A 16,732-nucleotide genomic window follows, 5' to 3' on the forward strand; every position below is an offset into this window, starting at 1 on the left:
GACTCAATGGTGTGAAATATAGATCTGTTGTTGTGTATAAACTGCTACATTTTAATTTAAAAAATCTGCATGTTCTGATGCCCTGTAGTGGATCTTCCTTTTGCATTTTATGAGGAAGAAGCCTGATGACATGTGTTTTGTTGATAGGTGTCCTTCAACTTCTAAATGTGGAAATTCAGAATTTTGGCTCACCATCACATTCATCCATTGAATTCACTAATGTGTCAGCAGGATCCTGGATCATATCTTCTACGGTACACCAGAGCTGTGGCGGGGGCATTCATGCATCTGCAAGTCATGGCATAATTTTAAACGACAATATAGTGTTTGGCACAGCTGGCCATGGCATTGATTTGGAGGGTCAGGCCTACTCTCTCACTAATAATCTTGCAGTTTTGATGACACAGTCAGTGTGGTCTGCCATTTGGGTGGCAGGAATCAAAGTGAACCGCGCAAAGGATATCTACCTCCATGGCAATGTTGTGGCAGGATCAGAGAGACTTGGCTTTCACCTACGAGGACACAGGTGCTCCTCTCAAGTGCTTTGGTCTGGCAACGTGGCCCACTCAAACCTTCATGGTCTTCATGTGTTTAAGGAAAGTGGACCTGACAACTGTACCTGTATCACTGGCTTCCTGGCTTTCAAGAACTTTGACTATGGTGCGATGATACAGGTGGAGAATAGCGTGGAGATGGAGAATATCACTCTGGTAGACAATGCTATTGGTCTTTTGGCAGCAGTGTATGTGTCTTCTGTTCCACAGAGATCCATCAGAAATGTGCAGATTGTGCTTAGGAATTCAGTCATTATAGCCACCAGCTCCTCTTTTGACTGTATTCAGGACAGAATGAAGCCTTACTCGGCCAATGTGACATCAACAGATCGAGCGCCTCCCAATCCTAGAGGAGGCCGCGTTGGTATCCTGTGGCCTGGGTTCACCTCAGAACCAAACCAGTGGCCTCTGGAGCCATGGCACAAAGTGAGGAATGGCTATTCAGTTTCAGGAATCATGAAACTTGAAGGTAGGGTGTTTGGACTTATCCAAGTAATCCAAACGGTTTCATACATGTGTGCATAGACTTTTAAATAGCATTCTGAAATTATATCAACCAAAAGGTCTAGTGTAGTCTAGTGCTTGTGTCCAATTATAGTCTTCTGTTTTTATAGCCACAATGTGGTTTATAATGAAAGTGAGTTATTGCAGTTAATTGGTTTATACATGTTGGAGAGGTTTCATAGCAATTACTTAACTTGATTATTTGACAATTCTTTTAGCTAGATGCTATTTATCCTGTTATATAATAGAGTAAACTGAGATACAGGGATTATGCCTCATGTGATGTTGCTAGTAGAGGGATGAGTAGCTAAGGTTAAAATCATAGTTTTACCACAATTTGTGCAGTTCCTCTTATATCAGATCATTTTTGGATTAATGTACACACTCCCCACTCACTTAGTTTACCTGGCAGTTGGTTTTTCTGTAAAATAAATGGATTTTGATCAAGTCTTTGATAAAAGTATTATTCTAAAGACTTTAATGTGTTAGAATACTCTTTTCTTCTGCATACAATGTCCATGTGTTAAAAATTATGGATATTTTATATCAAAACTTATGGAAACTCCTGAGCCTATCCTGAATAGCTTTAAACTGACTCTGGGATATCCATTATTTATGGGAATATTTCATTGTGGAATCCATATTTGTGATTGATGACTTATATGATATAATATTATAGTATATTTTTAAAATTTTTCCAGGTGTCACCTTTTCTGGTTTTGTAAAGAGTTGCTCTAGTGGTGACCTGGACATTTGTATTCTGCCAAATGTAGAGAGCCCTGGAATCATGCACCCAATAATTGCAGAAAGGACTAGGATGCTCAGGATGAAAGATGAGAACAAGTTCTACTTTCCTCCATTACACCACAGGTACCACTTTGATTATTGAGAATAAGTCATGTTTTTGAAGTATCTGGCAATTCTTCAACCATCCCCAGCTATTTTTTAGAAAAAATGAAATCATCAAAGATCTAGAAATAAGTTGCTGTAGAATGAAATAGGACATTGATTTAATGACCTCAGTTCTTTACCCCTCCTATATTCTTGTCCTTTCCTGTATGATTTTTGAAATATCTCTTCCAACTAGGCAGAAGTTATTTTCTTCCCCCTGAGTTTGGACTAAACCATCTGCCTTTCTTTGGCTGACAAAAGAGGTAGAAGTGATGAGGAGAACTATTTATTGATGCTGTTTTATAGTTTTGTCTTAATTAGAGAGACATTTTTGGAATATTTTCAAAATAACTGGAAACAAATTGCTCTAATTCATCACTCTTTTATGCAGTAGTACAGTGTTAGTAGTATTCAGAAAGAGATCCTGGTTATGAGGTGGCAAAGATCTTGAGAGACTTTGTGCAGACACAAGAATATAGAAGGAGATTATGTCTTCTCCCCAGAATTCTTGAGCTGAACCTCGAGACAAATACTCACATTTCAACCCTGTGGTACTACTGTTCTTTGACACAGGATCTGAAAGTTTTTCAAGAATATGAAAATTAGACAGGGAGTATGGATAACTTGTACTTTCCCACAACACTGGAGAAACTCCGTTAATTTACGAAAAGAATCTAAAAAATCCCACCCTAACTGGAAACTTTATGTGTTTGGCCTAACACCAGTCCCCCCCACCCTTTTTTTTGATGTTCATTCTTGAACCATTTTAGGTACCTAAGCACTTAGATATGCAATCCATTGTGAATAGCCATGTTTCCTTCTATTGTCCAATTTTTCTTCTGTTCACTTCTCATACCTATGGGTTGAAATAATTGTAAAGCTACATGTTGTAGTCAGTTTGTGTGCCTTTAACAAAATATCATAAACTGGATGATTTGTAAAGCCCAGAAATTTATTTCTTACAAGATCAAGGCACAAGCATGATTGGTATCATGTGAGGGCTGCTGTCTGCTTCGTCCTTCTGAGCGGAGGAATATGATATCCTCCCCTGGTAGAGTGGACAGAAGGACAAAGAGTCTGTCTTCAATGTTGAGCCCTTTTATTAGGGTGCAAATCCCATTCATGAAGACCCTATCCTAATGACTCAGTCATATCCCAAAGGCCATACTTCTCAATACAGTTGCATTGAGATTAAGTTTCAACATGAATTTTGGAGAAGCAGCATCATTCAAACCACAGCATTACATGATACTTCATTCTTTGTACTATAATACCAACATGTTGTTGACATAAATCAATATTTAATATTTTTACTACTGGCACCTAAAAATAGTAGATCAGCCAAAGTAAAATAAATGATCTATAATTCACTGTTATAAGGTACATACCTGTTACTTATTTTATATACTACTCAACTAAATTCTAGAAGTGCAGGGATAATATATAGTTATATCACCATTACATTACCCAACCTGTCAGTAGTACTTTCCAATAGATCTTTGAATGAGATTATCTATTTTTACTGTTTGTATATAGTTTAAATATAGTTATATTTATAGATATAATCTTAAAATATTACAAAACTCTGAATGTCTATGAAGAAATTATTATAGTGTTCAGTAGATACCAGAAGTGGAAGCATGTATCATACCTTGCCTCTTAGAAATTCAATAATTCATATAAATATTACATAACCAGATGTCCAGAATATTTTGTTAATAAAATTCTCTTTCTTCTTGACCAAGTAACTGGGAAATAACTTATTTTCTATGAAGTTTTATTTCATATCTACTTAACATATTATTAATGATACAATTCTGTTGAACTTATTATATATGAGCTTAGCACTACCCAATGTTTTCTTCTTGCTGCCTATCATGAAATGAGAGCTGCTTTTTGTCTTTCTTCGTAGGAGAGATTTGGAAAGAGTGACCTGCCCTGAATCAGATTGTGAAAGTCCAAGAAAATATCTCTTCAAGGATATGGATGGTAGAGCCCTGGGTCTGCCTCCACCAATCTCTGTATTTCCTAAAACTGAGGCAGAATGGACTGGATCTTTCTATAACACAGGTTGGTTGTGTCTGCACAGGATGCCAGTGGTAGTACTAGCATGTGTGTGAAGGAGCTGGTTGGGCTGTGTGGTCTAGTGGCAACAAAATATACTGCATAGGAACTGAGTTCTAGAGTTGGAGTCTGTGCTAATATACCATGAAAGTCACATGCATCACAGAAATGCTGTCATTAAGAGGTATCATAACATTACTGCCGTGCCCTGTATGGTTTACCTGTGTCTATGTTGCAGGCACAGCATCCAGGTCTGTGCATAGGTGGAAGAACACTCCTCTCTCTGGCTGGGTCATCTGGTTTAAGCAGCTCTCATATTCAGTATTCCACAGCATGCATTGAACCAGCCCTTTTGGATTTTGAGCCCACCTATCTCTTCTGTCAGAACTTGAAGGCTCTCACTCTGGACAGGGTGGTACAAGAGATACCACGAAGTTTGTCTCCCTTTTCTGCAAGTGTCCCTTAAACTGCACTGTGCTCAGAAGTCCTTCTTCTTTCTGATACAACCAGAGCCACTTTGCATAACAACTTTTATATCTGGATCCCTGGGAAGATCATTGTCTTTATATTTCCACTAACAGTGAGACTCTGAATTCCCATTTGAATTCATCTGGAACCTGTTGCAGGCATATTTAAAGAATATTTCCTGCTTTCTCCCTGCTTCATTGGTTGATTCTTTTAAAAATTTCTTTTCTGACCACTCTTCTCCTTTTTAAGTTCTGAATGTATGACTGTCCCAGGACTATATGTTCTTAGAACTTTTACTTCTTTTCCCTAAATTTGCTCAGGACCAAGATGGAAATACCATTCGTTCAATGGTGATAACTTTCAGTTTGTAGAACCAGTCCATAGTCCAATCTTTACACAATAGCCAGAATTATCTTTTTAACTTTCCAGTGGCATTCCATGCACACAGAATTAAATCCAAACGACCAGCCTAGGAGAGTTGGAGTATTTGACTCCTGCCTGCTCATTCTCGCATCACGTATGGCTTCCCCTTTGCTTACCTATCATGGTCTTCTTAGCAATTTTTCCTTTAATGTAAAACACTTATCCCTAGCTCAGGGTATTTGTACTGGCTACTATTATGTTTGGAACATCTTATTATCTCTTCTTTAAGAACTGATTCCCTTTTTTCAAATAATGACTCCTCAGAGAAACCATCCATAACCACTCATCTAGAGAATTATTTTGTCCATTATTATCTGGTCCCACTAGGCATGCATTTTTATTATTATTTTTTGGTCAGAATCCCATTACCTGACAATATATTATAAATATAATTGCTTAATTGTTGATCTGTTTTTTTGCCCCTTTAAACACAAACTTGATGAGGGCTGGGATTTTGTCTGGCTTACTGATGTGTATTTGGGATGATGCCCAACAAATATTGGTTGACTGGCTCATCAAATGAATGGGTATGGATACCCAGGAAGAATGTTAACAGTATTTGTTCCAAACCATTCAAGAGCATCCAGAAGAAATTAAGGCCTTCAGGTCATTGGCTTATGGATTTATCTCTAATATTGAAGTCTGCAATGCAGAAGATTCTAGGTAAATTTTTTACTTGGCTGCATCTTTCTTCCATTTGAACTACTGTCACAGTATAAAATTTGGCATTTAGTATATTGGTATAATTCTTTTAATTTCCATAAAATTCCATGTTTGAACAGTTATACTTTTTTTGTATTCATCTTGCATCTTTCTGTATAGTGAAGACTTATCTTTGCAATAGAGTGACATGCTATGTGGACTATAGTATAGGTTTTAAAGTCATGCTAAGAATGTAGAAATGCTGAGTAAATATTAATTTCAGTATATCGGTTATATTTTTGAATATAACCAGCAAATACATGTTTGCACAGAAGAATGAAATTCAGATACACACACACACACACACACACATACATGTACATATATATGGAGAGAGAGAAAAAATATGTGGAGAGTTGTAAAAGAAAAATAAAGATAATAGGCAGCTACTCTTCCATTTACTGCTAGATCTACTCAAATAGATTTCTATAGTTAGATTTTCTATTGGTTTTAAGAATCATCTCATTTTTACAAGTGTTTGTACCATCCCATGTGTAAGTCCATGAATTGTAGGACTTTTCTGGACTTGTTATTTGGTAAGGGACATATTTCTGTGCAATTAATAAAAAGGGATATGGGTCCTATGATGTTTAATGAAAATTAAATTTCATCCTAAAAGAAAAGAAAATGGACTAAAGATAATGTCTAGTTTAGATGCAAAGCTTAGAATCAAGTGGTTTATGTGGCTAATCCCAGAAAACTTCAGTAGGAAAGTGGGAAATGAGACTGGGAAATAAAGCCAATAAAGGATGTGTCATCAAGCAAGTGAGCACTGTGTAAGCTAGAGCTCAACTCTGCTGGAAACGCCAGGAGATCATGACCCCAAATGGTCCCAACCAAGTCCTGAGGAAGCTAATGATGCACTTATAAGTTATACCTCTTCTTGCCATAGAATGAGAGATGCTTCAAGCTATATGGACTCTCTAGCCCTTGGGCTTTCTCTCACCACAGACCAAATATACTCTTTCCTGTAGCCAGAAAATATTTTTTTTTTCTTAGAAGGAAGTCATAGGTTTTTGCAGTAGCACACTTTGATATACAAAGGTGGGTGCCAAAAACAAGGATGTGAAAATATCTGTTACAAATAGAACTCTGAAATATAAATCCAATACTCCATGTTTAAATCATAGGGGCATTTTTATGAACTTTTTTAGGTGGTTGCTTACCCCAATATGCAATTCATTATTTGGGCACAAATAAGCTGTTGCCATTGTTTGCAATGCTGGTGTGCTAGTTTTTTCTTAGCTCTCTACCATGGCTATGAAACACCAATCAATGGTAAAACTCTGGAAGGTAATATACTACTACCTGCCATTTACTATCAGGGTATGGACTAGTATATATATGTATGTGACTGGCTGAGTGTATATATGAAGCAGTGTATTACCAACTGTCTAAGGTCCCGATGTTTTGAAACTTTATAAAAATTAGATGACGTTGCTATAGGTGCCAATGGCAAGGATTCCCACAGTGGAATTTGCTGTTTGGTGCATTAGGAAAATAATACATGTCCTCCTTCAATGAAGGAGACAACACTGAATCATGGTGCTTTCTAGGTACTAATAGATTTGTAGTATTTTCCTTTGATTTCCAAAATATGGGTAAATCTTTTCTTCTCTAAGGCAAGGCTTTAACATTTTTAAATTATTCTTTCTTAGATACTTTCTACTCTTTGTCCACAATCTATTAGATGAGAAAAGCATAAATTTAATTTTAAGAGAATTGTATTTTGTATTTTTAAAAGAGCAGTCTGTGCTCTTCTGTCAACCAGAGAAAGAATTGTGACTCAGGTGGAAATGGAGACCACTAGAACTAATGTCATTGGGTTTGTCATACCCTTATGTGTTTTATCTCTTTCATTGGCAAATCTCTCCTATCCATTTGGAATCCATTGTTCTTTGAGGTTTACTTTGAATTTGGAAACAACTGATTTTATTTGCACATTTAAGTTGTACTCACTGGGTCCCAAGCATACTGTCAGGCATCAGGAGCAAAAACCACCCATGTGGATCAGCTAGTAGAAACGCTGTGCCAGTGTTTTGCTATCTGTGTAGTGCAGGGTGTGTAGCCAGGGGAAAAAGTGAACTGTTAATTTTGCTTTATACTTATCTGCAAGTTTGCATTTGCAGCCAACTTTGAAAAATTCATGGCAATAGAGTGCAAGACAGCTAATCCCAAACAGGCGATCCTTTGCAAACTACTTGCATTTTATTCCAGAAAGAATTTCTTTTGATTAGATCTGTAAGTCCAGAATCATTTAGAAAAAACAAAGCCTTGAAATTGATATCTCACTTAGATGAATATTAATACCAGGGCTTTCCGTTCTGGCTTCTTAATCATTTCCTGTTTGTCCCCTTCTAAAATGAATGGCATCACCTCACAGACTAGTTCACACCTGGGAAGGACCTGTGCTGGTGTGAGGAGACTGAAAGAAATCAGAGCTTTAGTTTTGATAGCAACCATGCTGAAGAAGGCTAGGAGTGAGATAATATAGAAGCTAGTATTACTTGAGCACCTTTCATGTGCTAAGTGCTGAATTTGGCATTCTCCTTCCTTCCAAAAATGTGTTTTTGTTTGCTGACTATCTACCAGCATCTTTCTACGTGGAAACCATATAGTGACCAGGATGGTATCATGAAATATATACACGAAACACAGTAGAGATAAGAGGGATTTAAAAAAAATAGTGTTTTAGACTAGAGAATTAAAATTGTGCATGGGGGTATATGGAAGTAGATATTTGAAATAGAGTTACATTTCAGTTAAAAATTGAAGGAAGAGTGAGGAGTCACTACTCTGAGAAAGGGGAAGATATTTCCAGGGATGGGGACCAGTTAGAGCATGGGCTCTGAGATAAGAATGATCTCAGCAAGTTTGAGGGTGTGGGTAGAAAGGAGACCAGTGTGAATGGCATGTAGTTAATGAGAAATAGTTGCAGGTAGACAGGAGCAAGCTCCTTTGTAGGCCAGGTTAACAGGCTTCCAATTTGTTAAAATGGAATTATTTAATTTTATTATGTATGTTTAAGTTGTACACCATGATGTTTTGATATGCATAGAGAAATGGTTGCTATAGTCAAGCAAATTAGCATATCTTCATCTCAGATAGTTATTCACCTTTTTTGTTATTTTTTGTGGCAAGAGCACCAAAAATTAATTATTAGTAAAAATTTAATTATAATACAATGTTATTAACTGTAGCCCTCATATGGTACATTAGTCTCTAGACTTATTCTCTCTATATATCTGTAAGTTTGTCCACTGTTTTACATCTACGTATTTCCTCTCCCCTCTACCCCTCTATCCCTGGTAAGTACTGTTTTTTTTATTCTCTATTTCTATGGACTGTGTTAAAGGTTCAGGAAGGAGGTGGTAGGATTCTGTCAATTCTCTGCAAAGAGCCTACTGCCTGCTGGGGAGTGATTGCCCAATGGATTGGAGAAAGCTCCAAGCAGACAGTGCACTCAGGAAGCTGTGTAGGTTGAGACAAAAAGGGGGCTTCTAGAGGTGCTGTCCCACACCAGTGCCCCACCAGTCTGTGCCGGCCCACAAGCTCTTGGTGACCACTCAAAAGACATAATTACAGAAATTTACCATTGAGAAACATAGCAATTTGGGCTGAGGATGTAGCTCAAAGGTAGAGCTCTAGCCCAGCATGAGGCCATGGGTTCAATCTCCACTACTGAAAAAAAAAAAAAGTGCTTTCCCACAATGAGGCAGAAGGGAATTGTGCATCAGAAGGTAGAAACACAGCAATGTGAACAGAGTCTCTTCAGTCTAACAAACAAAATGCAAAATGTGGGGCTTACATTTCATGCGTCTAATTTGTATTATAACTTACATTTATGAATTTACATTAATTTATGTCTTTGATAGAAAATTTTAAACAAAACAAAACCCCCAATATTTCTTCACAATGTTGTCAGGATAGGGCTTCCCAAGGCTGGCTTATCATCAGATTCATCACTGCCATAGAATTGTATATGCCCTTTGAAGGAGAAAAACAAGGTATTTAAGAAGGCAATACTTTTAATTTAAAAAGAGGGCAGTTTCAATTTCTCATGAGAAATCAAGAATTAGTTCTCCATATGGAATACTAACAGACATAAACATTTACATATATACACACTGGATATATTTCTGAAAGGGAAAAAAAAAACATTAAGAAGACACAGGAATGTTTGCAATCTAGATTAAGTCTTGGAATAAAAACAATATGTTAAACCCTTACGTTTTAACAGATATCCTCTAGTACTGAGGTGAGTCAAATAACCTCAAAATGTCACCTTCATCGCAAATCACTGAATACAAATGGGTTTGATATTGTTTATTTTTTAAACTCCACATTGAATCATTATTTTTTTTTAAAAAACTAAGTTTCACGATAAGCTTTTCCCACACTCTCCTTGACATTATTTTCATCAAATTAGGGCTGTCTGAGCAGCACTTTTGATCAAATCTACATTTAGGGCAGGTGTGAATTTCCCATTCTTTACAAAGAGGGTGAGGGACATCTTTCAAATTGTGTTACTTCTTGGACACTTCTCAAGAAAGTTATAAGCCATAGTGAGACCTTAAGAGTGACTTGTCTCAAATCAAAAATAAAATATTAGGCTGATAAAAAAGAAAATAAAGTTGGCCTTTGACTGTCAGCCCACATCATGATGAAGTGGCTTCTAACTGAATAAAGGGAGAGTTGGAGTAACCGGCAGAGTGGCAAGCATTTTCTCAACTCTCTGTTGCTAGATCTCAAAATGCGCCTTTTCTTTAAGCTTACTAGGCTTCTATTTCTTCCCATTTGTCCTGAGAGTGACAGCAAGGCGGTATTATAAAATGAGAGAATGGAGAGGGCGGGAGAAAATGAGAGGACAGAATGGAGAGAGGAAACGGTTGTTAGAAAATTTGTCTGCCAATATCTGTGCTTGCAGAGGTCTTTTTCTTCTAGCTAGAGGGGGAAATACCATTCTCTTTTCCCAAGCAATTATAGGCCCCAAAGATTGAAACTTGGTATATAGCTCTTTAATCTCAGCAGATATTTATGGTTAAACATTAGACTTTTAGGATTCCAGATGTCAGGGTATTAAAATATAAAGGCACAGTGAAGTCTCAGAAAATATTAGACTCTTTGGGATATGTGGCTGCAAGGGATTTTTATCCCAGGCAAGGATAAGGCATCTAGTGGTACTTTGTAAGACTCAAAGAGCAACTTTCCTTCACCTCATTTTCTCACTCTCCCAGGACTTGCCTGGTCTTCAGGCAATGAATGGCATAGCAATAACTGATTGCTTTTTGGAGTAGTCCATGCTGAGCTTTGGTATGATTTTCATGTGTGATTTGTAAAGGATGACATGAAAAGACATGTGATTGGTGGGGACAATTTCCTTTACCTTTCCTCAATCTGGACATTTTATTACTGTGATTATCTTGCTCCTCAGATCTTCCATTAACAATAACTATCATAAAAAAAATTCACTATATTCCTGGCTCGCTGCTGAGGCTTGTAGATGAATCATCTCATTTAATGTCATTAACAGGATCTATCCTATGAGAAACACTCTTACTGCCTTCATTTTTTAGATATGGAAACTGATATGGAGATGTAAGATACTTTGTCCAAGTCACTTAGCTAATGAGCAAAGGACTCAGGACTGAAGTGTGTTCTTAAGACTGTGCTGTATTCTGTCCAGAGCCTACCATCCAAGTTTTCTTCCTTCTTTCTCTATGTTCTTTTATGTTAGCTATCTTAAATCTATCAATTTCCTCCAAAGCTCTGTCAAAAAGTACAGAGCATACTGGGACTGTGCAATTATTCCAGCAATCACCCACCCAACTAGTAATAATGATTGTCCCCATTTATTCAGTACACTCCATGTGCCAGTCATTATACTCTGTAGTTCAAACATCCTCACTTATCCTTACAACAACCTGAACATCTAAGAATTGTTTTCCCTTTAAGCATTTGGGGAAAATTAGGTTTCAGAGAAGTTAACTAATTTTTCATGCTTCCACAGCTAGAATGTGCAGAACTAAAATTTAAAACTATGTTTGACTCCAAACTTGGGCTCATAACCACTTCTAGATAATTACCATGTGGTCTAAATCATCTGGTATAACTCTGTGCAGATATATATTTAACCAAATAATTCACATATTTCTACTGTATTTGATAACAAATAGATTTTTAGATTTTAAAAAGTAACTGTCAGTTCCTTTAGCATTTTTGAAAGGCAGTGTAATAACAATAAAAAGTCTCATTTAGTTTATCTTATTTGTATGTAATACAAATATGTATTTATAGATGGCCATTTCTTTATGTACAAAATAAAGGGACTATGTTGCACCTAAGACAAACCAAATTTTTACAGCACTAACCATTGGAGGTTATTTGATGAAAATGAAGTAGTTATAGAGAACTAGCTATGGTCCTAAGGTCAAATTTTATTGTGGCAATTTTTCTGTAGCTTCCCCTTTATGAATGATGTTGTTTTTTTCTTTTTCTTCCAATCTAGACAGTATCTATTGAGTACTCAGTGAGAGCAAGGTGCCATGCACTTTTAGGAATCCAAAGAAGAGACAATTCCTTCCCTCACACATGGTGGGAGGCACGCCACGGCATGGGATGGAAGAATACAGTTGATCCAAAATCAGCACAAAGTACACTGTGGAAATTACATGTAGTGGGGCATGTAGACAAAGGCACTGGGGAGAAAATGGAATTTTTAATGAGATCTATGGATAAAGATTGAAAAGGACTGTGTGAAAAATGTAAGCAAAGGCATTGTGTTTAGAAACAGCAGGTGCAGGTCTGTCCTCTGTAGTGCAGTGTAAGCACCTGCCCTGTGAAATGCTCACTGCCTTTTCCACATGGGTGTGGATATCCTGCTCTCAATGCATCTGCCTGTCACTCAACTCCATTGCTGTACTTCTCATGTTCTACTGCCTCTATTGCACAGGTCTGCCTTTTCAATAGACAATAAGTATCATTGTGATGATATATATATATGAGGTATTCCCCAAAAGCTCACATGTGAGACAATGTAAGATTTTTTAGAGGTGAAATGGTTAGATTATGAGGTGTAACCTAATCAGTGGTATAATTAATCAATCCACTGACATGGATTAACTAAAGAGTAACTATAGGCAGGTACTAAGTGGCTACAAGAGATAAGTCATTGGGGATGTGTTTTGGGGATTTATGTTTTGTTCCTGGTGAGTGAAGCTCTCTGTCTCTGCTTCCTGGTGCCATGTTCTGAGAAGCTTTCCTCTGCCATGCCCTTCCACCAAGATGCCTTGATTTGCCTTGAGCCCAGAGGTAGAGAGTCCACCATATGTGGATGGGACCTCTGAAACTGTGAACCAAAATAAACTTTTCCTTCTTTAATTGTTCTTTTCAGGTCTTTTGGTCACAGTGATTAAAAAAAAAAAGTTGACTAAAACAACCATGAAGGCAAACATTTTTGAATTTTTAGTACAGTTCCTAGAACATAGTACAAACTTGGTGAATGTTCACCAAATGAATGAAAATGTCAAAAGTCACAAATTCTAATGTGATAGTCAACTCTCCCACAAAATACATTGCATAGACTTAATTAACGCATAATTTATATTATCATTTTCAAAGAATGTTCCTCAATCATTAAATCAGGGGATTGTGAAAATTATGGTCCATGATCAAATAAATTTTGAAAATTCTTTTTCCAATTAAATTTATTAAAATCATCAATTAAACTCATTGAAAAATACACAATGTAGCCTTGTAAGTGTGTGAACTTTCTGAGAAAATAAAGGTAGAGGCCACCTATGCATTGAATGGGGATAGAACCTATTCATCTTACCAAATCAAAGATGATAAAATCTTATGATTTCTTTCCAACTTACATGTCTTCCTGCAAACTAATAAATTAATATGAGGCAATATTTCCCAAAATGTATTCTGAAGCTCACTAACTGCAAGGCGTGAAGTGTATAGAATCAACAAGTATTATTTGAGAAATACTGGAAAACACAAAATTAATCAGTAGTTTTGGTTTAATCCCAGAGCTTAGAATTTGTAATATCTCGATATATACAGAATTGCATGTGGTACCACTAAACTACATCCCTAGAACATTTTTAAATTTTTATTTTGAGGTAGGGCTCTCACGGATTGCTCAGACTGGTCTTGAGCTTGTGATCCTCTTATTTCAACCTCCTCAGTATTTGAAATTACAGGAATAAGTCACTAAGCCCAGCTGAAAGAATCTTTGATTTAGTTTTCAGTGTTTGTTTTTTTATATGCTTATTTATTTATTTATATTTGCATTTATATTTTTATATTCACAGTAGGTGCAAAAACTGGTTCTAGTTTTTGATGTTTTAAGGGCAATAATTAAAAATACCTTAGAAATAGAAATGTTGATAAAATAATTTTTACAAAATCAGAAATAGTTGGGTGAGTGGCACATACATATAGGCTAATGGCTCAGGAAAATAAGGCAAGAAAATTGCAGGTTCGAAGAAATCTTCAGCAACTTAGTGAAGCTCTAAGCAATTTAGTGAGATCCTGTCTCAAAAATAAAAAAATGAGTTTGGGGTATGGCTCAATGGTGAAGTGCCCTTGATCTAGTCCCTGGCACAACAAAACAAAACAAATAAATAAATAAATCCAAATTCATTTGAGGATTTTTGTCTACAGCAAAGATGGCATTTTAAATCAGAAGGAAACACAAACTCCATGTAGTGATGTTGGAGTATTTGACTAAGCATATAGGAGAAAAAAAATTATTTAGAAATTTACATATTTCTCTTTATAAAAATAAATTTCATGTGCATTAAAGTTGAGAAAAGCCACAGGTTTATCAGAAAATATTAATGAGGTTGTATAATCATAAAATAATGAAGATATTTTGTTTCATGAATTAAAATTAGAAAATAGAACAAGGTTTGAAAAATGTTATATAAAAATTAAAAACTTCTATAAAGAATTTCTAGAATAAAACTTAAAAACTAGGAAAAGATTGTAACCCAATATGTGTATATATATGTGTGTGTGTGTGTGTATATATATATATATATATATATATATATATATATATATATATATATAAATTCATATAAATATAATAATTATAGATTTATATTTATATGAATTTTTACTAAAACTTAAGATGGAAAATAATAAACTATTTGAGAAAACATGGAAAAATTTCAAAAAGCATTTCATAGAGAAATAAATACAAATTTAATAAACATAAATAAAATTCAATTTATTTCAAAGCAGAGTAAAACTGTTGCACTGAGTACAGTCACCAGAATTGGATATACTCACTACATCTGCAACTCTAAGCAAGTTACTTATCTTCTTTAGTCTCTGTATCCTCATTTAGGAAGCAGAGATATTAGTACTATATGCTCATATGATTATTGTAAGGATTAAAAGAGAAAAGCTCAATGAAGTGTCTACCACTCCTATTAAGACAACAATGACTACTGCTACTATAATTAAAAGCATTATTGTTTTACCAATCAGATTGCCAATAATTAAAAAGTGTGATAATTCTCAGTGTTGGGGAAAGTGTGGGTAAACAATTCTTAAACATTGTTTTCAAATACTACTTGTTATAGCATTTTGGCATCTAACAACCATCTGAAGGCTTATATTTCTATGGCAGCAACTTCACTTTTAAGAAATTATCCTACAGATTTTTGTTGAATGAATAAATGAAACAATAAAACATATACAATGGAAAAGTAAAGATCCCATGCCTCTTACCCATCTGCTATCCTGATATTCAGGACTGTTTCTCAGAGGGAAAGATTAGGAAGTTATATTCTTTTAAAAAATCATGTACGTGTACTACTTATTATTTTAACAAGAACAGTGATTCTAAACTCATTTATATGACCAATAGAAATCCTGAAAAATGAATTGGATGTTAGGTATAGCATGTCAGCAAAAGGGAAACTGAAGAAAAAAAATTTTCCTAGACCTAGCAGCCAATCTTTCTGCTATGGAATTAAGGACTCCCAGTGGGACCCGATTCCAATTTGCTTTGCTCCCTCACAGGAGGCATATTAATAAAAATTGAATGTAAGTTTCTGAAAGTAATTGCTATGCAGAAATGGAGGTGAAGCTAATTTTTAAAAATGTGGTTATGGATAATAATCTCTCCCCTTTTGGGTGATGTTCATAGGATGCAACTTTCCTTATGCCTTGCTTATGTAGAAACTAGCCTGTCCGTACATCTGCGCTGTACTCTTTGTGTTTGACCACGTTAGTGGCAAAGGGGCAGATCCTAGAACATGATAGCTTTAAAGAAAGATTGCATATAAAGACCTTAACCCCATCCTGGCATGGGATAAGCATGAAGTACCTCTTAGTGACTAATATTCCATTGCTGTTGCTGCCCCTTTTTATCACGGCAGTGCTTGGGATGGTGACTTTGAACATTTGAGCATCACCAGCTTCATTGGTTTTGGCATTCGTTTTCTATTGCTGCTATAGCAAATTGATAATACTTTAATGTCTCGAAACCACTCCCTTGTATTGTCTCACAGTTTAGTAGGTCAAAAATATGGTGGACTTGACTGACTGTCCTTGTTCCAGAGCTGTCTGAGAGAACTTTCTGCTGTCTCTGGGCATGAATCCACTTCCAGTCTCACTCGGGTTCTTGGTCAGATTCAATTCCGTGTGTAAGACTGAGGGTCCATTTCCTTGCTTCATGTAGGCTGTGGTTTCTGCTTAGTTTTTAGGGAGCCTGCATTCCCTGACTGTGGCTCCTTTTATCTTCCAAGCAGGCAACAGTGAACTCTCATGCTTTGAATCTCATTTTCTCTTCTACAGTTCTCTGAAACCAGCCAGAGAAAGTTCTCTACTTCCAAATGCTCAAACTGCAAGAAAACCTCCCTACTTTAAGAACTTTAATCACATCTGCAAAGTCCCTTTGCCATGTTCACATATTCAGGATTAGGGCATTTTTTGGAGGAATATGCCATAATTTTTCTAAGGCCTTAATTAAAGTTGGGCAAGGTGAAGTAAGAAATAAGAGATTAGAATACAGATGCTGTCTTTGTAAGATTTTATTTTTCTTTCAAGAAAGAAGTTAGATCTCATTTATCTTGTTTCAGAAGTACTATGGAAATGTGAAT

At 36.1% G+C, this 16,732-nt stretch overlaps 1 protein-coding gene across 1 annotated transcript in view; it reads left to right on the forward strand.

Moving 5' to 3' along the window:
* The window catches only part of Pkhd1 (PKHD1 ciliary IPT domain containing fibrocystin/polyductin), a 432,276-nt gene that overhangs the window by 312,366 nt on the left and 103,178 nt on the right, over positions 1-16,732 (forward strand). Inside the window, exons 57-59 of the mRNA XM_027938269.2 lie at positions 148-1,023; positions 1,760-1,928; positions 3,862-4,019. Of these exons, the coding sequence (XP_027794070.2) occupies positions 148-1,023; positions 1,760-1,928; positions 3,862-4,019 (1,203 nt within the window). The remainder of the gene's footprint in view (positions 1-147; positions 1,024-1,759; positions 1,929-3,861; positions 4,020-16,732) is intronic.

The sequence above is a fragment of the Marmota flaviventris genome, chromosome 6 (genome assembly GCF_047511675.1).
Source record: "Marmota flaviventris isolate mMarFla1 chromosome 6, mMarFla1.hap1, whole genome shotgun sequence".
Classification (NCBI taxonomy): domain Eukaryota; kingdom Metazoa; phylum Chordata; class Mammalia; order Rodentia; family Sciuridae; genus Marmota; species Marmota flaviventris.